General features: G+C 53.5%; 2 protein-coding genes and 1 long non-coding RNA gene across 3 annotated transcripts; 1 reads left to right on the forward strand and 2 right to left on the reverse strand.

Moving 5' to 3' along the window:
- The first annotated feature begins 1864 nt into the window (after positions 1-1864).
- On the forward strand, positions 1865-3585 carry LOC120669663. Its single transcript, XR_005672734.1, has 2 exons — positions 1865-1974; positions 3347-3585. It is a non-coding gene; the product is annotated as an uncharacterized LOC120669663 (long non-coding RNA).
- LOC120669662 (heme oxygenase 1, chloroplastic-like) lies at positions 3492-12709 on the reverse strand. The gene is made up of 4 exons (XM_039949472.1): positions 12026-12709; positions 4290-4513; positions 3840-3947; positions 3492-3745 (listed from the first exon to the last, which is right to left on the reverse strand). Exons 1-4 carry the CDS (start codon positions 12435-12437, stop codon positions 3653-3655), a joined length of 837 nt encoding a protein of 278 aa, XP_039805406.1. The 5' UTR covers positions 12438-12709; the 3' UTR covers positions 3492-3652.
- A 9642-nt stretch (positions 12710-22351) lies between these two features.
- LOC120669393 (translation initiation factor IF-2-like) lies at positions 22352-23241 on the reverse strand. The gene is made up of 2 exons (XM_039949153.1): positions 23122-23241; positions 22352-23041 (listed from the first exon to the last, which is right to left on the reverse strand). Exons 1-2 carry the CDS (start codon positions 23239-23241, stop codon positions 22352-22354), a joined length of 810 nt encoding a protein of 269 aa, XP_039805087.1.
- Positions 23242-25912: the final 2671 nt, after the last annotated feature.

Consider the following 25912-nt stretch of genomic DNA (forward strand, 5'->3'; position numbering starts at 1 on the left):
GCAGCATAAGAAGCAAGAATTGGAATGAGCCAAACGAGCTATAACGAGCCAAACGAGCCATACTCTGTGATGATGTGTGTTCATATTGTCTCTCTATATTGGCTCACGAGCCAAACGAGCTAGCTCGAGCTCACTAACGAGCCGAGCCGAGCTAGCCTGCTGGCTCGTTAGTATAACGAGCCGAGCCGAGCCAATATGTTAACGAGTCGAGCTATAACGAGCCGAGCCATAACGAGCCGAGCTGGCTTGATATCCAGCCCTAGTAGTAGGAGATATTTATTTGGACAAGCTAATGCTGGGGAACTAAAGAACAAGGTTCGGAAAATGTGCTTGCTAGCATCACGACGTTCCTTACAACATCAACATCAACATCAAGAACACATGTCCCAATATAAAAAATTAATTTCTGCAATATCAAAAAAATACGTACTTAATCGCGTCACAACATCTGGATGCAAATAATAAAATTCCTGCCACACCATCATAGCTCTATTTCATGCAACATCATTCAAAAATAGTAACATGCAGAAATAATATTTGCAATATTCACACTTATCTTTTAGGACATCCAAAATTATATGGTGCAACATTAGAAATCACAAATTGAAAATATCGAATACAATCCGATCATCATTGCAACAGTATAAATCATCCTTTTCAACATCCAAAAAAGAATAATTGCAACATCTCATCTCAGTGTCCTACAACTGCACCGCGAGACGTGGTCAGCCCGTCTCGCCAGCCCGCGCCAGCGCGGCGTGCAGGGGCAAGGGGCGTGTGCAGGGGCTGCAGCGAAGCTCACCAAGGGTGCATGTTAATATTAATATATTAATGAATGCATCTCTATATCTCAACACTAATAAATTATAGCCCAACAATCAACATGTCAACACCGTTTATTTAAGAAAATAAATAAATTTGAGCAAATAAATAAACTAGTTTCATACATGATACATCAAAACAAAAAAGTCGTTAAAGGGTTTGCAGATTCGAATATCGATTTTTCAAACCCGTTAGAAGATATCCGTTGGGTTTAAAACTGTATCCGCGCCCGTGCCCGTGCTCATGGGCATAAATTCAAACCCGTATCTGCGTACATCGGGTTTGGTATCCACGGGTACCGAATATTTTGTACCCGTTGCCATCTATAGTCGGGAGACTCGGCGACAGGATGTTCCAAGGACAGGTGATGGCGGCGGCGGAGCTCGCGCGGGGAAGTCCTGCAAGGCGGCGAAACAGATGGGAGGGGGCTCAAATCAATTGAGGGCGAGAGGAAACTGTAGCTACGAGGAATTAAACAGCGACTCATCGAAGACGGCGGATTTAGCGGCGCCCAGAGGTGACCATGGTCTCGTCGGCGGCGCGCTCAAGTGCTGCACGTAGGGACGCAGCGAGGCTCACCAAGGGATTGTGGTCGCCGCCCTTCTCACCCGCCGGGCCGTCGAGAAGCCTGTGGGAGCAGGAGTTGAAGCGGGCAGGTGCTAGAAGGAGGAGCCGACGATCAAAATGGATCGTCCGAAGCGTCGGTCATCCTGTTATTAGCGTTACCGATCTGCAAACCTCATCTGCAGATGATGTCTCAAGGGTACTAATTTGGTTAGTTAACTTATGACTGCTGTGAAATCTAAAAAAACTAACCAAATTAACCAACCAATTAAACAAACAGAACAAATTAAGTACTCTCCAGCAGTAATGCGCAAAGAGCAATTAAGCAATAAGCAACCGTGGGCCACGGTCCCCTACATGGATCGTGTACTCGTGCACGTGCTCAACGGTTGGCTGCGTGGTCCTCCGCCACCAATTCACCAAAGCAAATGGTCCAAATGGAAGCCCAGATAAGGAACGGCTGGCTAAGCTCAGCAGTCTCATCGCCTTCGAGTTTTCTCTCTCGGCAGCCATGGCGGACGACGACGGACGGGAACGGATGACCGGCGATTAACACAGGGTAATAGGGTATCCGGACCGGAATCAAAGGTATGGCAAATATTCCTCGACAGTATATTTATCTGCTATTGCTGATGCTAACTTATTCATAAATATTTATAAAAAATGGTTTTATTTAAGATAAAACTAAAATACGGAATCGGAAGCTAACTCAGATTCTGCCATCCAACGAGCCACGCATAAATTCTGCCGCTCTATTGTCTCTTCTGGCCTGCCGAAGCCGTACCCGTCCGAACGGCTTTGGGCATACTCCGTGGTTATCCTGCAAATGCCGAAGCCGTACCCGTCCGAACGGCTTTGGGCATACGCCGTGGTTATCCTGCAAATGGCGTGGGTTGAAATAGATTTAATAGATTAAGTTTTGACATGGAGTGTATTTTGACGTGTTGAAATGTGTTGTATTAAGTAACGGGTGGGGTGGAGCAGATTCTATATAAATACAGATTGAAGTAGGTTGGGGTTATGAATGCATATAAATATCGGTCCGTGTTGAGAGCTAGACTCTAAAATTAAAAATCACGCATTCATATCATAAAATGTTATTAAAATTAACTAAAATTTGTTTGGGATGACTCGCAGCTACTCTATATAAAGCAGTGTAGTTAAACCTATACGTGGACCCCACATCAAGAGCCGGACCCTGGAAATAAAACCTTGTGTTCACACTATAAAATTTTATCAAAATTGATTGAAATTTATTGGAGATGGCTCAGTATGAGTGTCAGCTACTCTGTGCAAAGCAGTGTTGCTAGAACTACACGTGGACCCCATGTCAAAAGCCGGACCTCGGAAATAAAACCTCGCGTTCACACTATAAAATTTATCGAAATTAGCTGAAATTTATTGGAGATGACTTAGTATGACTAGATATGACTAGTAGCTACTCTGTGCAAAATAGTATAGCTAAAACTACATATGAACCCCACGTCAAAAGTAGGACTCTGGAAATAAAACCTCACGTTCACACTATAAAATTTTATCAAAATTGACTAAAATTTATTAGAAATGATTCGGCATGACTGATAGCTACTCTATGCAAAGTAGTGTAGCTAAAACTACACGTAGGCCCCACGTTAAGAGCCGGACCCTGAAAACAAAATCTCGCGTTCACACTATAAAATTTTATCGAAATTGAGTAAAATTTGTTGAAGATGACTACTAGCAGATACTCAATGCAGAGCGGTATATCTAGATTTATATCCTTCACATCACAAGCAATATATTAAAACTAGTTAGAGGATTTAACATTGTAGTTCGAAACCAGTTTAAGATTTGGGTTGAACTATTGGTTTAGTTTGCTTTGGGAGAAAAGAGTAAATGGTTTAGTTTGTTTGATTTCTAAAATATATTAATAATAATATAGTTTGGTGTCATTTTGGTTTGGTTTCTAAACGATTTACAGGTGACTCCGTGGACATTCACAAGAATGGGGGCTCGTGACAGCAAAACAGATCCCTCGCTTGAGACAGGCAGACAGCGCTCACCAACCACAAGCACAACAATCTCATCCCTAGCATCAACATTGCAGGCAGTTTACACACAGGCAATGGGAGAATGGGGCTGTGGTTTATTTAACACTTTGGCATTTTGTCTGAAGGTACATCGTACCAGGTGGAGGAGATTCCACCATCTCCCCAGTAACAAAGTCGTAACAGTCATGGATAATGTATTTACAGCGTTTGTGATTGGATCAGAGGGCAATGCTAAATCAGGTGAATATGTGGCGGAGAAGCGCCCCAGAGTAGGAGAAGGACTTCTCCGTCTCCTCCAGGCAGTGGTCCTTCTCCTCCCGAGACCAGCTCTGCGGATCCAGTAGATGGAGCAGAATTCCCGTCTCGTTAGAAAGCTATTCTTTGAGAAGAGAAGAGATGGAATGTTCAGTTCCAGGGACTCACGGATGCAACTTGGTTAAGCTTGTTGCGGACGTCCTGCAGCAGCTGGGAGAGATTGCCCTCCCACTTGTAGAACTCCAGCTCCTTCTTGTTCAGAATCTTCTCGGAAACCTAAGATGCCGTGAGCAAATGACACTTGGTTAAAATGATACAAGCTAACCGAAGAAAAAGTAACCATGGACTTTTAAACTGCCCAGATTGTTAAGGAAAAATATTGTACTTATTGAGTTGCATGCACCAACCAATTCAACCCAAAAGGTTAAGCTGATGGGAAACAGTACTACTGTCCAAAAAATTAACAGTTTTACTTTCAATAGAAAACACAGAAGAATGCTTGTGGATTCGGTGTTATCAGATATAACAAAAGCATCTTAAATCTGTTGATGCTGTGTAAATTGTGTATGCCAAAATAAGGTTTGTCAGATATTTGTCATTTTCTCATAAGGGACTTACCTTTTTCCCAATCATTCGGCCTCCAGCAGTATGAGCAAAGTACACATTATAGAAATGGCAGATAAATGCCTGAGGGTCCTTCTCAGACAACTCTTCAAGAAGGGAAGCGTAGGTAGTGCCAGGAGGCGATGGTTCTGGAATTGTGTGGCCCTGTTCCTTGAACCACTCCAGGTCCTTCTTGAGTGCCTCTGATCTCTCCAACCCAGTATTCCAGAATTCAGCATCTGAAACACAGACCACTGGAATGTCAACAAGCAGCATCTTGCAAATCTTGATGGAAATAATCACCCATTAACTACTACTATGTATGAGATTACATTAGCCATGTTCTGTAGGAAAAAAAAAGTAAAAAGTTTCTAGTCCACTTCGTTTGTCAGAGACAACTAAAGCGTTCACAGAGTAACGCAATATTTGGATCAGTTAAGGTGCGTATAATTTGATTTCACCCATTACCTATGCTTCTTTCAGTAAACATTGTTCTTTTCTAAATGCAACGCAAATCAACAACAAAGAGATTTGCTGTGTCTGACAAGCCATTCTATAAAAAGAGCTAGCACGAGAACGCAACAGTGAAAATGGCATACTTTTTTAAACGGTGGAAATTCATCCAAAAGTAGCGTTTCGTTTTTTTTTAAAAAAACTCAGCACATCCATAGCTCCTTATGATGTACATTGCTGCAAAAGCTGGTGTACAAAATCTTCTAGATTAATTCATACAAAAATGACAAATTACTTATGTTCAAATTTTTCTGAAATGGATGAACTTATACCGTTCTAAAAAACTTGGCCATTTACCCCAGATATGCCCCTACAGAAATATGTGTATATTTTCTGGGAACAAGAGAAGGGTGGCAGGGTAGTGTGGAATTGGAACTGAATACTTGTATCGCACTACCATTATCTCTTACTTTATTTCCAAATATGCCCCTATAGAAATATGTGTAGTTTTTCTGGGTCTAACAAGAGAAGGGTGCAGGGCAGTGTGGAATTGGAACTGAATTCTTGTATCACACTACCATTATCTCTTCCTTTACTTCCAGATAAAACATGTTAAGAAGGCACAGACAGTTGTAGGTATACCTCAGACTAGAAACATTTTTCCTACATGAGTTTCTAACCATGTTGTTCCTATATATTAGCTCAATATTGGAGGCAATGTGCAGTATGCAAGTATGGCACGACCTTAACACCAAGACAATAATATGAGGACATGGTCTTTTATATATGCTCTGGGAGAAGGTTTCTGCAGATGTTACCCTTGTAATTTGACATTGGACATTTCAATTTCAAGAGGTGATATTATCTCCAAAACAAACAAGAAGGTTGCTTAAGTGAAGAATTTTCAAAATGACTAACATTTGCACTGCTGATGCTACTGCAAAAAAGAAGGGATAACTGTGCAGACATAAATATTATAACAATACTGAAAGCCATGAAAATAGGATGGATGTGATCATTATGCTTCGAGTGATTTGATCCATAAATTGCCCATTTTGACAGCTCAAGGAGCCGCACAGGTTAGCAAGAATCCTGGTTATTAAAACGTCGTGAAAACGTCGTTTTCACGACGTTTACACGATAAAACGCCATAAGATTGTGAAACGCTCGAACGTTTTGACAAAATCACATAAAACGACGTTTTATGGCGTTTAAACGTTCGTTTTATTCGTTTTGGCGTTTTATCTCGTGAAATTCGTTTAAACGCCACTGCATGGACGTTTTAGGTGCCCATCAGCCAAAACAATGGTGAAGAGGAAAGGAATGATGATATCGGTCTTGATGAACTAGATGATGGTTTTTGAGACATCATAGATGGGAGATTGAATAATGCTTGTGTGCTTATTATTGTGCTTGTGGTTGTGGATTTGATTTGCTTGCTTATGCACTTGTGCTTGTGGACTTGTCATTCTACTATTTTATTTTGTTGTTTGCTTGATTGCTTTGGTTGTGAACATGTTATTTTGGAACTATTATTATGTGAACCTACATTGGTTGTTTGATATTTAACTAGTTGTTTGGTATTAAACTTAGTATATTGCGTGAATTAATTATTTATATTGATATTTTCCTATATTATTTGTCACGACGTTTAAATATTCGTTTAAACGTTTACAAGACGAAATCTGCTCTCCAACGTTTCAACGTTTTATCGTGCTAAGATAGTGTTGATGAATTTGTATGTACAGTTTGCACATAACGAATAGCAAACTGAAATTGAAATGAAACATGTTAGGGCCCAGCCGGCCCATGCGCCCGAACCGGGGCAACCGCCGCCGGTGATCACGTACCAAAGCCGCCGTCGCACAAGTGGCTAGGATTTACTTCTCTAGATATTTCTATTATTTCCATAAATCAGTTTGGATTTTGTAAAGGGGTATAAATATCCCTTAAACAGTTTTGGGAAGAAGCAAGCAAGGCAATAATCTTTGCCTGGCTTTACAGGGCCATCTCCATCTCCATCGCCTCCGCCCTCCTCGCTCCCTGCACCGCTGCCAGCCGGCTGCCCAAGCCTCGCCCCCCTCCCTCTTGTCCCTACAACCTACGTAGTCACAGTAGGGTCAAGGATCCTATCAACCTGGTATTAGCAATGCCAGGTGACGAGGCGAACAAGATTGTGGCAACAACCCCGCCGCCGACCGTCGAGGGGCTCGCCGCCATGATGACCAAGGTGATGGCGCGTCTAGACCGCCTGGATGTGCTGGACAACGTGTAGGCGCGCCTGACCGCCCTGGAGTCGCGGCACGCCCCGTTGCCACCCCCCACGCCACCGCATCTATGTCCTATGGGATGCCAGGGTATGACTCGACAACCTTCGCGAGCACCACCACTACGGCCGCCCCCACTATGTCGTCAGTATCATCGACACCGTCTCAACCGATCACCAACATCCCGTTTCCCCGGTCCCCGTCGCAGATACCGGCATTCGATGTTCCACCGTTCGTTCCCTCTGGAGCTACCAGCGCACCCACGGGGACCGGCGGCCATGACCGCCTAGGGGTACTGCGCTTTAGCAAGCTCGACTTTGCCACCTATGACGGCGCCAAAGACCCGCTGAACTGGCTCCACCGTTGCGAGCATTTTTTCCGCGGGCAACACACGCTAGCCTTGGATCGCGTCGGCTCACCTCGTACCACCTGACTAGTGTGGCCCAGACGTGGTACTACGCCCTTGAGCAGGACGAGGGCATGCCGTCGTGAGAGCGCTTCAAGGACCTCATCAATCAGCGCTTCGGTCCAGCCATCCGCAACAACCGCCTCTCCGAATTAGCGTGCCTTCCCTTCCATGGCACCGTCTAGGACTACCAGGAGCATTTCAACGCCCTGGTGTGCCACACGCTGGAACTTTTGCCCAGCCAGAAGACCGGCCTCTTCGTGGGTGGTCTATTGGATCACATCCGCGTCGACGTCGAGTTGCGGGCGCCACAGGATCTACAAACGGCCATGCACTTGGCGCGGGCCTTCGAGCGATGGGCGGCAGCTACAGCAGCACTACTGTCGCCGCGCTCAGGACGTATACCCTGACACCTTCCACTACCACTGCCTGCTGCGCCACGCGCTGCACCGCCGGCCGCGTCGACTCCAGCTGCCCCGGCGGCCAACCCGGCGCCGGCTGCCCTTGCGCTGCCGCGGCCGTTCCGATGTCTCACGCCAGCTAAGATGGTGGAACGCCGTCGCCAAGGCCTTTGCTACAACTGCGACGAGCCCTACGTCCGCGGGCACCAGTGCCAGCGCCTCTTCTACTTGGAGGTGGTAGATTACCCGGATGATGCAGAGGACACCGGGGAGACCGACCCCTTGACAGATGACGAAGCAGAGCCGGTGGTTTCTCTCCATGCCATCGCCGGCGTCCGCATGAAGGACACTATGCAGGTCCCCGTCTACATCCATGGCCATCGCCTAACAGCGCTTCTCGACAGCGGCTCGACCCATAACTTCATCCAGGCCGAGTTGATGAGCCGCATCGGTCTGGCGACTTCAGGAGCCAACCTCCGTGTTACGGTGGCCAACGAGGACCGCGTGCCTTGCGGGGTGGAGGCCCACAACGTGGCCATGCAAATCGGCCAAGAGGACTTCATCATCAGCTATTTCGGCATCGACTTGGACGGTTTGGACCTCGTGCTCGGCGTCGACATCTTGCAGACTCTAGGACTGATCCTGTGGGACTTCGAGGACCTCTGCATGGCGTTCTGGCAGAACGGGCGCCGCATCTTCTAGAAGGGGGTCGGATCCCCTCATGACGACATCTCTCAGCCGAGCACCCGCGCCATCACAGGCGATCCCGAGCGCTCCCTCCTCGACGCCCTCCTGCAACAGTACGACGATGTCGTCACCGAGCCGCGCGGTCTGCCGCCCTCCCGCCCCTACGACCACAGGATCCACCTCCTGCCGGGCACCGCGCCGGTGGCAGTTCGACCGTACCGCAACCCGCAGCTGCAGAAGGACGAGCTCGAGCAACAGTGCGCGGCAATGCTAGCGCAAGGCATCATTCGGACCAGCACCTCCCCGTTCTCGGCACCAGTGCTGCTGGTCAAGAAGACGGACGACACGTGGCGCTTCTGCATCGACTACCGCGCGCTGAACGACAAGACATCCAAGGACAAGTTCCCGATCCCGGTGGTCGATGAATTGCTCGACGAGCTCCACGGCGCCAAGTTCTTCACCAAGCTAGACCTGTGATCAGTTTACCACCAAGTGCGCATGCACTTGGCTGACGTGGAGAAGACCGTGTTCCGCACCCATCACGGCCACTTCGAGTTCCTCGTCATGCTGTTTGGCCTCTCCAACGCGTTCATTGTGATCCGAGCACTTGCAACACGTCCACCTCGTCCTCAACGCCCTCCGCGCCCACGACCTCCACCTAAAGCGCTCCGAGTACTCCTTCGGCTCCCAGTCAGTCGCTTACCTCGACCACATCATCTCGGCCGAGGGCGTCGCTATGGACAGTGCCAAGGTGGAGGCGGTTGAGTCCTGGCCCAAGCCCCGCTCAGCCCGGGGCGTTCGCGGCTTCCTGGGACTTGCCGGATACTACCGGAGGTTCATCTGGAACTTCGTGGAGGTTGCCCCCCCCCGACATGCCTTCTGCACAAGGAGGCTTTCGCCTGGACACCCGAGGCGGCAGAGGCCTTCACAGCACTGAAGCAAGCGCTCTCCACTGGACCCGTTCTCCAGATATCGGACTTCAAACGGCAAATTATGGTGGACTGCGACGCCTCCGGCACCAGGTTCGGTGCTATACTACACCAGGGGAAGGGCCCCTGGCCTTCTTCAGTCGTCCGTTCGCCGCCCGCCACATCAAACTGGCGGCTTACGAACGGGAGCTCATCGGCTTGGTACAGGCAGTATAGCATTGGCGTCCGTACCTATGGGGCAGCCGCTTCCTAGTCCGCACTGACCATTACAGCCTGAAGTACCTACTCGATCAATGGCTATCCACGATCCCGCATCACTAGTGGCTCAGCAAGCTCATGGGGTTCGACTTCGCCGTCAAGTACTGCCTCGGCCGCCTCAACTCCACGGTGGATGCCCTCTCTCGCCACGACCGTGAGTCCAGCTCCGACGATGACGCGACGCTCCACGCTATCTCGGGCCCGTCCTTTGCCCTCCTGGACAACATCCGGGCGGCCACAGCCACCGATGAGGAGGCCGCCCGCATTTTGCACCGGCTTCAGGAGGCGGCCCCCGACGCGCCCTGGCGCACGGACGCCGAGCTCCTCCATGGCAAGCGCATCTTCATGCCTGATCAGCGCGATCTTTGACAGAGGGTTCTCTCCTTGGTCCACTCAGCCGGCCACGAGGGTGTCCAGAAGACCCTCCAGCGCCTTCGGGCCGACTTCTAGTACCCCGTGACAAGAAGTTGGTGCAGGACTACATCCATGCTTGCCCGACGTGCCAGCGCAACAAGACGCCGACACAGCGACCAGCAGGGCTACTGCAGCCCCTCGACGTGCCATCACAGGTGTGGGCAGACATCTCGATGGACTTCATAGAGAGCCTTCCGAAGGTCCGCGGGAAGTCCGTCATCCTCACGGTGGTCGACCGCTTCTCCAAGTATGCCCACTTCATCGCCCTGAGTCACCCGTACTCTGCCTCATCCGTCGCTAGCGCCTTCTTTGACGGCATCATCCGGTCGCATGGCTTTCCCACATCCATCGTCAGCGAACGCGACCCGGTCTTCACCAGTCACATGTGGCGTGACTTGTTCAAGCTAGCAGGCGTCCAGCTCCGCTTCAACACGGCGTTCCACCCCCAAACGGATGGCCAATCAGAGGTCGCTAATAAGGTGATCGCCATGTACCTGCGGTGCGCCAAGGGAGATCGCCCGCGAGCCTTGGTGCACTGGCTTGCGTGGGCGGAGTACTGCTACAACACCTCCTTCCACACGGCGCTCCGCGCAACGCCCTTCGAGGAAGTGTATGGCCGGCCCCTGTCGGCCATCCTGCCGCACACCGCTGGAGCTACTTAGACTGAGGCGGCCGACACCATGCTTCGCGACTGTAATGCCTTCGTGGCCGACGTCCGCGAGTGCCTCCTCCAGGCTCGCCAGCTCGCCAAGCACTACTACGACAGTCACCACCGCGTGCTGGAGTTTGCGGTGGGTCATTGGGTCTGGCTTCGTCTTCTACACTGGCAGACTCACTCCCTCGAGCACAGGCCCAAGGGCAAGTTGGGCCCCCGCTATGCAGGTCCGTTCCAGGTCTTGGAATGCATTGGGCAGGTGGAGGGCGGGCGCCTCCACGACATGTACCATATGGGACTGCTCAAGCCCTTCCACGGTGACCCACCGACGACTACACCACCACTGCCGCCCGTACATGATGGTCGCTTCGTCCTAACTCCCAACTGAGTGCGGCGAGCACGCTTCCAGAAGGGCGCCTGGGACATCCTCGACGAGTGGCAGGGCATGCCAGCAGACAACACTACTTGGGAGCCACGGCAGTCCTCTGTCGAGCGCTACCCCGACTTTCAGCTCAAGGACGAGCTGTTTTCCGAGGCGGGGTGAGAATGTGAGATGTTAGGGCCCAGCCGGCCCATGCGCCCGAACCGCCACAACCGCCGCCAGTGATCACGTACCAACACCGTCGTCGCACAAGTGGCTAGGATTTGCTTCTCTAGATATTTCTATTATTTCCATAAATCAGTTTGGATTTTGTAAAGGGGTATAAATATCCCTTAAACAGTTTTGGGAAGAAGCAAGCAAGGCAATAATCCTTGCCTGGCCTCACGGGGCCATCTCCATCTCCTCCACCCTCCTCGCTCCCCACGCCACCGCCAACCCTAGCAGCCACGGCACCCATTCGCCGCCGGCTGCCCAAGCCTCGCCCCCCTCCCTCCTGTCCCTACAACCTACGTAGTCGCGGTAGGGTTAAGGATCCTATGAAAACATTTAATTTCTTGTTAGGTATATAAGAGCTAGTTGTTGACGTGAAGCAACAAAGTTCTCCACAAAAAGGGAAAATTTCAACGACTATTCTCGATATTTTCTGTACCATCTATAAACAATTTCTAATTTTTTACATGATCCCTTGATATGAAATCCAATTTATCGGTCTCTTAAAAGTACTAAAGGCATATTTTTTATGGCCACGAGACAATCCTACGAATTTCACCGATTCAATAGAGGCACACGAAGCACAACGAACTCCATCCACACACTAGCATGGCGTCGCACAGGAGCCGCACCTCTTCCCCGATCGAAACAGAAACACGAAGAGAGAAAAAGCAGAGCGGGCCACTCACACCACGGGACGGCGGCGCGGTCGACGATGTCCTCGAGCGTCTGGAAGACGAGCCTGCTGTCGACGAGGAAGCGGAGATAGCCCTCGACGGACGGCTCCCACTTGGCGACGGGCGGCCCCTGCGGCTCCTTCTCCCCCTCCCGCGCCTGGTCCTTGGTGTGCAGCTTCATGGCGACCGCCCGCATCTCCTCCACGAACGGCTTCCCGCCCTCCTCCCCGCTCGCCGCGGGCGCCATCTCCGTCGCCGCCGCCGCCGCGACCAGCCGCCGCTGCGCGGACACCACCACCCCGGTCACGGGCCGGGCCGCGACGGAGACCGACAGGCCGCTCCACCTCCCGGGCGAGACTCTGGCGGCGGGTGCGAGCAGGGAGAGGGCGCGGGGGGCCGAGAGCGATGCCGGTGCGGGCGCCATGGCCGCGGGGTGTGCCTTCGCCTTATAGCGCGCGCGCTGCCCGCTCGAGGTCCCGTGCTGGGGAAGCGAAGGCGTCGATGACGAGCGACAGCGACGCGCGCGGTGGCGGTGGAGTGCGGTGCTGGTGCTGGTGTGGCGCGGCAGCGGGGATGCGGGAGCGTGCGTGAGCGCGACGATGAGGAGGCGGGGTGGGAATGGGAAAAGAATAGGGAACCCAATAGAATAACCCGGGGGAAGGGGGAACGGATTGGAACGGCCGGCTGGGGAAGACGATGGCGGAGGGAAGGAGACGACGGTTTCATTGACATGTGGGGCCGAGGAAGCGGTGGGTCCAGATGTCAGTGGGGCACTGGTGGGAACGGGGATGGGCCGTAAAGTTGTCTCACAGATGTTGCTCGGGTGTTGGTCGCTGACCGTGGGCCCCGCTGGCTTATGGGGGAGCCAATGGGTCTTCACGTGACGGCGACCTGGGGAGTGGGGACGCAGAGGAGATGGGGAAGGTCAGCCGGTCAGCCTCCTCCCATATCCTCCTGTTCAGCAGTAGAATTTGCTTTGATTGGTTGTATTCTTAAAAAAAACTCGATCGCCCACCCGTGTTTCATTAAGAAAAAGCGACTGCCTCGGCTCTTAACCCGACCGAAAAACCCCCCGAATCCTGGCCCACCAGCGATGGGGATTTTTTACCCCGCAGCATCGGAAATTCGCGTCGCCCAGGACTCGAACCCGCGCCGCGGGGGTGCCGCCAGCCCCAGCCGGCCAACTGGTCGTAGGGGCCTTAGGTGATTGGTTGTATTCTTATTTTGTCTTTGTACAAATCCTCTCGGATACACCGTATTGTTGAACTGCAAGGAGCGTCCGTACGTGTGAACGTACATCAGCTCTCGTGCCTGCAAATTGGCGAAGGATTGCTCATTAGACGACCTTCTTCTCTGAGTCTCTAGTGCAGGGGTCATGGCTAGCTTTCGGTGCCGTCACGCCTGAGCCACCGGGAGTTTCCATCAGGCCGGTGGTGATTATGTGCCCGGTGTACACGTAAAGGCATTGGACCCACTAGCTGCTGCTGCTTGGGTCCATACCTTTGAAACCGCCTGAAATCTGAGCGGATCATCCCAACCCACTTCGATACTGTCGCGACTCCATCTCGAGCGTGAGCGCGAGCAGAGAGCGGCGGTGCACGGGCGGGCGCCGTGGGATTGGGGCATCGCGGCTTGAGCGGGGGAGCGTCACGTCGCAGAGTGAGGAGCCAAGAGGGGTGAGGCCACTTTGATCATTCAACTTTACTTCAAGAGTTAAATTGGTCCTACAATTTTTAAAAAGACCAATTTAGTCTCTTAATTTTTGTTTTTAGATCAAACTTATCCCTATATTGATGTAATGCTCCATAATATCATGAGATAGATGTGAAAAATCATTTCTACCCTTAGCTCCTTCTCATACTCAAATTTCATTATTGTATAGTTGTAATTAATCAATAATAGGTCACAATAGATCTATTATTATGTCAGCTGATTTAATGTCTCTCGTATTTAACTTAGTCTAGATCACATAACAATATCATGCATATATTTGATTAACTTGCTGCACCACAGCTAAACATGCAAATTGTGAAGGAGAGGAAATAGCCAAGGGTAACCATGACTTTTTAGCATTAGTCTCCTGATATTATAGAGCATTACATCAGTATATGGACAAATTTGATCTAAAAACAAAAATTGAGGGACCAAATTGGTCTTTAGGGACCAAATTGACTTTTCGAACAAAGGTGCCGATAGAAAAGCATATTAGTAATGCTTCTGGATAGTTATTTAATGGTGTGAAAAAATGCATCATTTTATATTGTGTCGGGTACCATAATTAGGGGCACTCTAACCAGGGGACTAAATCACCCCTAAAACGCAAAACACATGCCAGGCCATCGGGCCCACGAAGGCCTACAACCTCCTTCCAATCCGGAAGAAAGGAAAGGACTCAAAGAAGCCCAATCCACGGCCCATGTACACAGTGCGGCCCCTCCGAGCCCCCCCAATCCGTGGGGCAATCTCCGCCTCGCTCGAGGGCCTCCCGCCGAGACCCTCGACAAACGCCTCACGTTTCCGCTTCGCTCGAGGGTAGTGAGCCTACCCTCGAGAGAGCGGACTGACTCCGCCTCGCTCGAGGCCACCCCTCGACGGAAAGGACAAGCGGCCCTTCCGCTCACCCGCCCGCCATACGGAGGCATTAAAGGTCAACCACTCCGCATAGTGGCTGCGACCAGGGTCTTATCCGCCAACTCCGGTCATTGCTCAGGCCATCCCCGGCGCTGTGGCGACACTGTGGGAACCTGCGACGCTATGCGAGACGTGCTCGGCACTGCTCCAGCCACTGTGCTGCAAAATTCCCGTACTTCCCTTGTACTTTTCCCTCCGCGGAACCCTCGAACGGCATGGGCACGGCCCTCGGAAGCGGTCTTGACCTTGACCAGGGCAGGACCTCCGCCTGCAGGACCCTCGGATCGCCGCCACGTCGAACGCGGGGGACGGTACTCTCCACAGGGACCGCCACGCCACCCGCTGGAGCTGCCAGGACGCCGGCGCGATCTCCGCAGGGCCAAGGACGACGCCCAGGACGACTGCCACGCCAAACGCCATACCCCACAGTGTACTTTCTACAGTGCTCGACCACTGCACCCCCGCGATTCGGGGAAAAGACGACGACTTCCGCGATCTCCTCCCGTGCATGTACACCGCCCATACTTGTGTCTATAAAAGGGGGAGGCGGGCTCTATCTTATCCATCTGGGCTGTTCTACACACTTAGCACAACTCACAAGAGCACACACGCTCTTCTGAGTCCCGATATTGGCACTCGCCTCAATCAACTTGTCCTCTAGCAGGGACTTGGGAGCTTCCCTCCCTCTCTCGCCTCGCTTGTACCCCCTACTACAGGCACCCCCGGTACAAGATAGTACAGTGCACTCGCACACCTCTTTGCTGGACGTACGGCCCCGCGGCCGGAACCAGGATAAACCCGTGCGTTACTGTGTTGCCTCTTGCATCAACCATCTGGGACTAGAGACACACAACATCATCACTAGTTGGTGCCGGACCATCGGGTCAGGACACCGACAGTTGGCACGCCAGGTAGGGGGCTGCGTGACATTTCTCTTTTGTTCCCATTTGATCTTCAGGGATGTCGAACAGATCCAACCCATTTCGGGATACGAGATTTGGTTCGGGAGTCTTGAATTCAGGGCAACCGGCAATGGTTACCTCATGGAGCTCCTCTCGTCCAGACGCAATCCCAACACTCCGACTTCACCAGCCCGACGCAACAGGTGCTCGGGCCAGCGCTCGTGATAAGCGCGCATGGAGCGGCGCAGGGCAGCACGCCTCAGCTCCCCCACGTGGGTTGAGGTTGGCATGTCGCAGCTCAGCGTCGCGGCCGACGGAGCCACCATTTCGTCATCACGTGCTCTGGCGCCATCTGCGCCGGCAAAACCATCGACTGCAGCCCTAGTGCCTCCCAAGGAGGACGCGATTGTGCTGTCATCCTTTCCCTTTGGGATGCGCAATGCTGCCACCTACGCCTCTTCATCCAGCACCAACTTCACCGAATACGAGGATTTGCCGGGTCATCACCTCTCCTCGATCCGCAACCTCATCGCATCATCTCCTGACGACTCCTACTCCGAGACGGCAGGCACGATCGCCGACGACATCAACTTCTTTATGGACAACTTCACGGCCGAGGAGGCCGAGGACTACTCCGGGGTTCGTGACCTCGACGCTTTCCGCTCGTTCCAGCTCGCGGCGGCGTACTGCCTCACCTGCTCCGAGGACTCCAGCGAGGGGTATTACGATCCCACTCGGGAGTGCTTCATAGTCGATCTCGCGGACGGGCAAATCGACGACGCTCCGGGCAAAGACGGGAACGGCGGGGCAGGCAGGCAAACCAAGCGGTGGTGCCTGCCACGAACCCTTCTTCTTCGTCAAGCTCGGCGGTGCGGCAAGCACAGCTGGCACAACTCAAGGAGCCTCAAGCCAAGCTCGACGAGCAGTGTCGGCAGACACAGGAGCTGTACACCGCACTCGAGCAGTAGTGCACCGCGTGTGGCGCGCATGCCCAAGAGGCGGGGCGTGTCGCCCGGGAGCGGATTCTAGCCGATGACAACGTCGACAAACCACCGGGACTGAAAACGGCCGGCGAAAAACTCGTCGCTGCGGCCTACCTACTCCAAGCAATGCCCGAGCCATCGACAACTTCGGGTCGCAACCTACGCTGTGAGGCACAGGTGCTCATCGAGCAGGCTGCGGTGCAGCAGGCTGAAAGCTCCACGTCTCGAATGCGTTCAGTGGCACCGGCAAAGGCCGGTGGGACTGTACAGCAGGACCGCGAGGCTTCGGTGCACACTCCACTAGGAGGGAAGGGAAAGGCAGCCGCAGCGGACGGTGCGAAAGCACCCTCGGTGCATGACTGCATCGGAAGGAATCCCGCAAGGGAGCGACTCCACGACACGCGCGGACACGCCTGCGACGGCGACGCCCGTAACATCGTCAATGGCAGGAAGTACACCCCTCGACGGAGTGGTCGCTTCGACCCCGAGCACGACAGGGGCGAGTCACCGGAGTCTTCGGGCACCCTTGTGTTCTGCCGGGAGATTCGTACCGCTCCCTTTTCCCTGCGCTTTCGACAGCCCACCACCCTCGTCAAGTACTCGGGAGAGACCGATCCCGCGGTCTGGTTCAACGACTACCGCCTAGCATGCCAGCTGGGCGGTGCGACGGACGACACGGTCATCATCCGCAACCTCCCCCTTCACCTCGCCGACACCACACGAACGTGACTCGAGCACTTGCCCGCGGACCAGATCCACGACTGGGCCGACCTAGTCAAGATCTTCGTCGGCAACTTCCAGGGCCCTTACGTGCACCCTGGGAACTCCTTGGATCTCAAAGGGTGTCAGCAGAAGCCCAATGAGTCCCTGCGCGACTACGTGCGGCGCTTCTCCAAGCAATGCACCGAGCTCCCCTGCGTCACCCACGTTGAGGTCATCGACGCCTTCCTCGAAGGCACAATGTGCAGGAATCTGGTGCACGAGCTTGCGCGAAGCCATCCCGCCTGTACCAACGAGCTGTTCGATGCCGCCACCAACTACACCGCCGGCGAGGAGGCAGTTGGTGCCATCTTTGATGGCAAGGAGAACAAGCGCAAGAAAGATGCACCCACAGAGGGCAGCAGCGCCAAGATCAACGCCCTCGCCAAGAAGCAAAAGCGGGGGAAGAAAGGAAAGAAGCCGGCCCCACCGAACCAGCGCGGACCAGGACAGGCAGAGGACTCCGACGATGCCTTCATCACCGCCCCGGACCGCAAAGGACCTCGAGGCCCCCCTCGAGGCGGTGGTGGTCTGTTCGACGACATGCTGAAGAAGCCTTGCCCTTACCATAAGGGCTCGGTCAACCACACCCTCGAGCAATGCGAGATGCTCCAAAAGTACTACAACCGCGTCGCGAATCGCGACGAGGACAAGAAGAAGGATGCTGGTGACAAGGGTGGAGGTGACGAGTTCCCCCCGATGGAGAACGCCTTCTTCATCTTTGGAGGGCCGACGACGAACATGACCTCTCGGCAGCGCAAGCGTGAGCACCGGGAAGTCTTTTCCGTCACCAAGGCCACGCCTTCCTACCCCGACTACGTCCCGTATCCGGGATGGTATCCACTTATCGTGGACCCCATCATCGGCAACACCCGCTTCTCCAAGGTGCTCATGGACGGAGGCAGCAGCCTCAACATCATGTATGCCCACACCTTGGAGCTCATGGTGATCGGACTGAACAAGCTCCACCCCAGCAAGTCGTCGTTCCACGGTGTGGCGCCGGGGAAGCGAGTCCAACCGCTCGGCCAGATCGACCTACCCGTCTGCTTTGGCACGACAGCCAACTTCCGCAAGGAAGTGCTCACCTTCGAGGTGGTGGTGTTCCGGGGAGCCTACCACGCCATCCTTGGCCGTCCCTGCTACACCAAGTTCATGGCCATCCCCAACTACACCTACCTCAAGCTGAAGATGCCGGGCCCGAAGGGTGTCATCACCGTCGGCTCCTCGTTCGAGCACGTCTACGAGTGCGATGTCGAGTGCGTCGAGCACACCGAGGCTCTGGCGCTCGACGAGGCCCTCGCCGTGCAGCTGCAAGGAATGGCCGAGGAGGCCATGAACTCCAAGCAGCAGCACGCGGGCACCTTCGAGCCTGCCGAGGGCACCAAGGACGTTCCCCTCAACCCGAAGACCCCCGATGGCAAGATGCTGAAGATCAGCGCCACGCTCAGCAGCAAATAGGAAGTGGTGCTCGTCAACTTTCTCTGTGGCAACACTGACATCTTCGCGGGGAGCCCCTCGGACATGCCTGGCATCCCGAGGGAGGTCGCCGAGCACTCCCTTGATATCCTGCCGAACTCCAAGCCGGTCAAGCAACGCCTGCGGCACTTCGATGAGCTCAAGCGGCACGCAATTGGCGAGGAGGTACACAAGCTCCTGGAGGCCGGATTCATCAAGGAGACTCTGTGAGGATCACCGGGGTGTCCGACCCTAGAGGGGGAGGGGGTGAATAGGGTCGCTAATCGCTTTCTATCTTAGGGATCAATCTATTTGCATGAGATAAACCTAACACGTCCTACACATGCTAGTTATGACTAAGGTTTATCTATGTTACTCTCTACTTACCCCTAAAAGACGTGCAACCTATAGCCAATCCTAATCAAACTAACTAGGAAAGTAAAGGCACACAAGATAGAGTAAATGCGAAGAGAATATGCAAACTCTCGTGAAGACACCAAGACACACGATTTAACGTGGTTTGGTTAGGACACCAAGTCCCTCCCTACGTCCACGGTCACTTGTCCAACAAGAACAAGTGTGATGCCAAGACTCTTCGCTTGATCACCATCTTGCGTTCACCACCAAGGCTTCCGGCAAGCAAAGGCTAAGTGGCGCCAAGTCACCAAGACAAGGCCACCGCCACCGTCTCTCTCAAAGCGTCACCAACGGCACCGTCTTCACTATCGGAGCTTCTCACCAAGAGGGGTCTCGTTCTCCGCACAAAGTGTCGTTGCCGCTCCACACTAAGTCGGAGGGTCACACGACGAATACATTGATTGCTTGCCGCAGCAAGACTTTGCTCAAGGTTGATCTCGCAAGATCAAGTCCTCCCAAGCACTAAGCTTTACAAGCTCACACTTGCACTAAGCTATTCTAAGCTTGAATGTGGCACTAAGCTCAATATGGTGGATGGAGTTGATGTTGATCTTCAATAGAACTTCCAGAGTCTCCAACAACCTCAAATGACCCGGTCTTGGGGGTATATAGGCATCACAAGCAAATATAGCCGTTGGAGAAAAGCTGCCAGAAAAATACTTAACGCCGGTTAATCCGACGCACCTCCAATAGCCATCGTCGGTTCAACCGGTGATACTAAACTGCCCGCCTCAAAAACTAGCCGTTACGTGTACGGGCAATCAACCGATGCTGCGTCGGTTTAACTGGTGAGTGTAGTTGTCCTGTGAACTCTGAAAAACAAACTCTCTGGACAACTGCACTGACGTGCACCGATGTTCACCAAGACCTTCAGGCCTAGCTACGCCTATCTTCTCTTTGTCATCACTTGAACCTTAAAAGCCTGAGAATTGTCATCTTAACAATCATATTAGTCCAAGTGTTGTGTTGTCTATATCAATCACTAAAATATTATATTGAAATATGGCATGAGAGGCCATTTTCTCTACAGACTCCCTACAAGTTGTCTTCCCCACTCGGCGGATCTTCAACAGCATCAAATTCAGCTATCGGGGGGATGTCGGCCTCGAGCTTCTTGGTCAAGGTAGTGGCGAACTCCTCGGCGGCGGCGGCGGCGTCATCCATGATGGCCAACGCAGTATCCGCATCAGCGTCGGTCGGGACGACGTACCCCGACAACACCAACCGGAGGTCCATATCGTAGTTTGTCGAGGCCACGGCGAGGGCTCGTAGGACACCGAGGCGGAAAGTGCTCTTGGCGTGCTCGGTGATCCGACCACCTAGCGCTCGCAGGCGGCTGGCCACCGAGCTGCCAGACAAGGCACCGGCCCCCTCGAGCTCTTGGCACACGCTCACAGCGGTCCACACCAACTCTGCGTACTCATCATGCGCCGCCGTGAGCGCGGTGTTGACAGCCTCCTTTGCCGCGGTCTCGTTCGCGACCGCCTTCTTCAGCTCTGAACAAGGGAACCAAGATATGTTGTCATAAAAAAGAATCGAACAACAACGAAACTCCAGATACTTACCCGCGATAGCTCCTTGCGCCTCTTCCTGCTTGACCCGCGCGGCTTCCTCGAGTGTAGACAAGGAGTCCTCCTTCTTCTTGAGGGCAGCCTCCGCGTTCTGGAGGGCCACGACCTTTTCCTCGAGGGCTTTGCCCTTTTCCTCGAGAGTCCTGGTGAGCGTGGCGACAGTCGCCCTCTCACGTTGGAGTTTGGTCTCCTTGCGTTGGAGCTCGGCCTCCTTTATTTCGAGGGCTTGCTCCTTCTGCTCGAGCACCGCTCTAGCTTGCCGCAGCTCAGCCTCACGTGCCTCGGCCTCCTGGGCCTTCTGGTCAGCTGCGGCGCGCTGGGCGTCGTGCTCACCGGTGGCTCAGGCTAGCTCCTACTCCAGCTCGCGGATGCGCACCTCCAGGGGTGTCACCTAGTCAGCTCGTGCGTTGGCCTCCTCCAGTCACGTGACCAGGGTGTCATTGTGCGAGCCAAGCCAGTGCACCCTAGAGTGCAGCCGCGTCAGCTTCTCGTTCTTCTCCCTCGACATGGACATCAGTTGCTATAAATAGGGAGGCGTGTGAAGAGACATGAGAGGAAAGCAAACTCACAATATCGAAAGTGGACGAATAGAACACTTACGTTACTGGAATCGTGGTACGCCTTCGAAAAGAGATCCACGATCCGGGAAAGCCCCTCCTCGATCTGACCTCCGACGACCATATGGTTGCGTCAGGCGTCACCATCCTCCTGCTCGGCGTCGGCGAAGTCCGAGGGGATGGTGTAGGCCCGCCAGTCACTGCCTCCTCCTCCCTGCTCGGTGCGGGCGATGTCCGAGGGGGCCCCAGATTGAACGATCGCCCAGTTGTCGTCACTATCGAGCTCCTCGTGCATCTGCCTGCCGAGGACCTCCTCGGAGGCCGCAACGAACTCGAAGACCTGGTCGGCAGCGTTGGCCGCAGCAGCGGGGTTGATGTCCCCCGAATCCCCATACTCTTCGCCGCTCTGCGGCAGCTCCACCAATGGCACCGCGTCCTCCGGCGCTGCTCGCTCCATCGTCGCCGCAGCGGCACCCTCGTCCCCGGTCCTCGCGGGCTCCGGGACGCGGGTCTCCTCCACTGCCAGCGCCCTTAGAGCCGACTCCTCTTCCATGGCACCCTCGACCTCAGCCCTCGAAGGACCCCACCTCTCTTTGGCTGGCGGGGCACTCCTGTGCGGCCCCACCAGCTCCTCCTCCTGCGACCGGCTGGGCGGCGCTATCCACGTCGCCCCGACCGGCCTCGACTTCGGCATCCGGCCGGGCGGCGTCACCCGCGCCGCCCCGGCCGGCCTCCTCATCGGCGTCAGCTTGAGCGGCCGTTACAACGCTGCTCTGGCTGGCGTCGCCCCCACTCTCCAGCGCTCGGGCCAGTTGGGCCTCCAGGGTCCCCCGAGCCACCACCTCTCGGAGCTTTTCGGCCCCGCCTCTAGGACCGGGTCCACTCCGATCATGGGCTGCGGTGCCATGTGCGGCATCGTGTGCGCCCCGGTCTTGAGGGCCTTGGTCGGCGCAAGGTGGGCCGAATGCTTGGAGGTGGCCCTGCAGACGGGCAATCGGGGAAGAAACGTTGGAGTTAGCAGAACTGGAGGGTTGAGCAAGAACGAAAATAAAGTCAAGATCACTTACTCCGACCGAGCGCTCATGCTGCGCTTGCCCATGCCGCTCCTCCGGGCCCGCGGCACGCTGACGCCTCCCGATGACTGGCCCGAGGGCGCCACCCTCGGGTTGGCCTGGCGCCTCGAGGCCTTCTGCACGGGCGTCTCCACACTCGCCGCGGACCCTCCGCCGCCCGTCGACACCGTGGGCGCGGGTGTCCTCCAACCCATCGCCGGCGGGGGCGACCTCTGCCCCGTCACGGGCGTGGACGACCTCCTGCCCGCTGTCGACGTGGGCAACCTCTGACCCGCTTCCGGCGTGGGCGACCTCTGCTCCGCCCTCGCGGGGGGCGGATCCACCAACGATCCCGGCGCAAGCGTCGCCTTGCCCAGCATCACCGTCGAGCCCTCACCGCCAGCCCCTCGGTAGACCGGCGGGGAGCCCGCGCCCGTCACCGCCTCGTCGTCATCCGAGAAATTGAGCTCCACCTCCGAGGAGTCCTCCTCCTCGGTGGACTCGGGCGTGGCGGGCCGCGGCCTCCCCTCCGCATGTGCAATTTTGCACTCCTTGTTGTGCCTCTTCTTCCTCTCCCTCTTCCTGGTGGCGGCGTCTTTCGCCGCATCCTTCTTCTTCTTCACCGCCTCTCCATGCAGGCGGTTGGCTTCGCGTTCCTCTGGGACCGGGGGCTTCGAAACATGGCCCTTGTGGCTCACCCCCTACAAACGCGATCAAGTTAGGATCAAGGAGTGGGGAGAGGAGTGGCACAAATCGACAGCGAATTAAAACTTAAATTCACCACAGAAATGTACCCCGTCTCGGGGCACATCTTGATATCCCAGAGATCATCTGGGTTGTCGGGGAACTCCGCCACCGCACTCTTCGCCCTCCGGACAGCGACGTCATGGGGGAGCAGCATGTTCGACGTCCTCCAGCCCGCATACCTCCCCTGCTCTGGCCATCCTCTAGTGGCGCCGCCACCGGAGCATCTCCTCTTTCCCTCACGCCACCACTCCCTTGCCCCGCCACACTGCCTCCTCCCTCCATGGCGCCGCCGTCCTCGAGCCCGCCGGTCGCCTCCCTCCTCCAACCATGGCGCCGCCTCCCTCCTCCTTTTGCGCTCCTCGAAGCCGCCGGATCCGCGCCGGCACGCCCTTCCTCGCGACGGATCCACGTCAGGCGGGCTCCAACCGGCGCGGGCGCAGCGGGATCCAGCTAGCGCGGCCTGTGTGGCAGCGCGCGGCGGGATAGCGCGCGGCAGTACGGCCAGCGCGTCGACGCGGGGCAGGCCAGCGGGGTGGCACGGCCGGCGCGCGGCGGCGCGGCCTGTGCGGCGGTGCCGCGGCCGGCCTGCTGAAGCGGCCTGACACTCCTCGGTGCTGCGCCTCTCTCTCTCTCAGGTCCTGCTGCTGCTCGAACGGCGGAGGAGCAAGGGCGGCTTCGAGCAGCGGCGGGGAGGACGCAAAGCAGTTGCGGCGCGCGGCACAGAGCGGAGGCGAAGTTGGGGTCGGCGTGGGGCATCGCGGACGGCCTGCAGGTCCGCTCGATCTAGCATGAACGCAGTCGTCCGCTATTTTTGCGGGGGTTGTAGCGCGCCCCGCTACAGACCTTTTTACGCCAAAGACATACTGCAAGATGGTTTACTGCACCCAGTGCGGACCGTCTAAGCTCCTGATAAGATGACATAAAACTTAGGGAGCTTGCTGATGTTTTTGGAAAATTGTAACAGAAGTTTTCAACTTGTTGACATTCACTACAAGATTAGCAACATTTGCTGAGATATTTTATGCAAGTGGATGACGGGATTCATATTTAGGGGGCGTTTAGATCCCAAAGGTGAAAAATTTTGGGTGTCACGTCAATGTTTGACCAGATGTCGTGAGGGCTTTTCGAACACTAATTAAAAAACTAATTTCAGAACTCATTTGGAAACCGCGAGACAAATCTTTTGAGACCTTTGACCGCATCATTAGCACATGTGGGGTTACTGTAGCACTTATGACTAATTATGCACTAATTAGGCTCAAAAGATTCGTCTCGTCGTGTACATCCAAACTGTGTAATTAGTTTTGTTATTTAATTACATTTAGTGCTTCATACATGTGTTCAAATGGGAGGTGAAAATTTTTAGGTAAAAATTTTTGGTAACTAAACGGGCTCTTAGTATTATCTTAGGGCCCGTTTGGAACCTTAGAATTTAATATCATTCTAATAATCATAATAATTTAGACACAAATTTATTAACCTAATATGATAGGGAACATATCAGGTGCAAATCTCTTCATGCAAACCGTACAAAGTTCAATTTGGGTCACCGGATCAACATTCACGGGGTGCACAGAGGGAGTCGGAGGGGGGATTTTGCAAAAATGTGATTAGAGGCGCGCTGTTAACTGTAAAATTACCTAATACTCTCATGTCCCTTGGATGTTGATCCGGTGGCTCAGATTGAAGTTTGCACGGTTTGCATGAAAAGATTGATTTGCACCTGATATGATCCCAATATAATTATATACGAAATGTATTTGTATAATGTTGTTGACCATATGAGGGTGATACTTATGTACTATATTTCTACTATATATACAGAAGAGTTAGCCAAAAAGCATGCTATTACGGAATAGAAACATAACTTGGTGGTGTACAGAATCAATTTTCATTTCCACCCTATGAATTTAGGATGGGCTTATATCTAAACTTTGAAAAGTGTTTGGAAAGTGATGGGATGTCAAATTCTAAACCAAATAATCTAGTTTATTAGGTAGATTTCAATTCCTCCAAATTGAGAGAATCCAAACGGCCTCTTAGACTAATTGACCAGTGTAATTAAGCCTAATAGATGATTTGCCGACAGCAACAAAATATTTAAAACCGAAGGCAGCAAGCGGCATATACAAGTCGGGTTTCCTCCCGCCCCATCAGATCTGCGGCCTTCGGAGATGCATTGGATGGATTTAAACATTAAATGTCAGCAGGGCCCCCTCTCTTAATTTTCTTTGGAAAACAAGGTCTTCTGTTAAGCCAATTGGGTATGCACATGAGTAACAGTAGTGTATCACGATTCACGAAACCTAAGCGTGTGCTTAGGACAATTGGGTATGGGTACGGGTACGCATGTGAGAGCTGTCACGGGCACTGTTGCACAAAGACATTTACTTTCTAGTATATATTTACATCAGGGTCATATCAGCATTATCAGATCCAACGCAAAATTGTGTAGGTGCGGTGCACCTTGTATAGAAACAAAAGCTCCAAAATTACACGCATGGACGAAAGAGGGGATGCTACACATTTCTTAAAGGACACGTGTGTCACATGCTAATAATATTTAAACTTATTTGTAATACTAACAGCTTGCTGATTTTTTGGATGATCAATGTATCTAAGTTTTAAAACTTCTACAAACACAACTACAGATTTTTAAGAGCGGGAAAAAACATATTTCTAGGAGTGTGTATGGCACCTGCCCTAGTTTTCACCGTTAAAAATGCCATTTTTAGAGGTCGGTAACGCGCCCGCCTCTGAAAATATATTTCCAGGGACGGATCACCCCCTCACCCGTCACTGGAAATGTATTTGAATGGGCAGGT

The sequence above is a fragment of the Panicum virgatum genome, chromosome 4N (assembly GCF_016808335.1).
Source record: "Panicum virgatum strain AP13 chromosome 4N, P.virgatum_v5, whole genome shotgun sequence".
NCBI classification, from domain to species: domain Eukaryota; kingdom Viridiplantae; phylum Streptophyta; class Magnoliopsida; order Poales; family Poaceae; genus Panicum; species Panicum virgatum.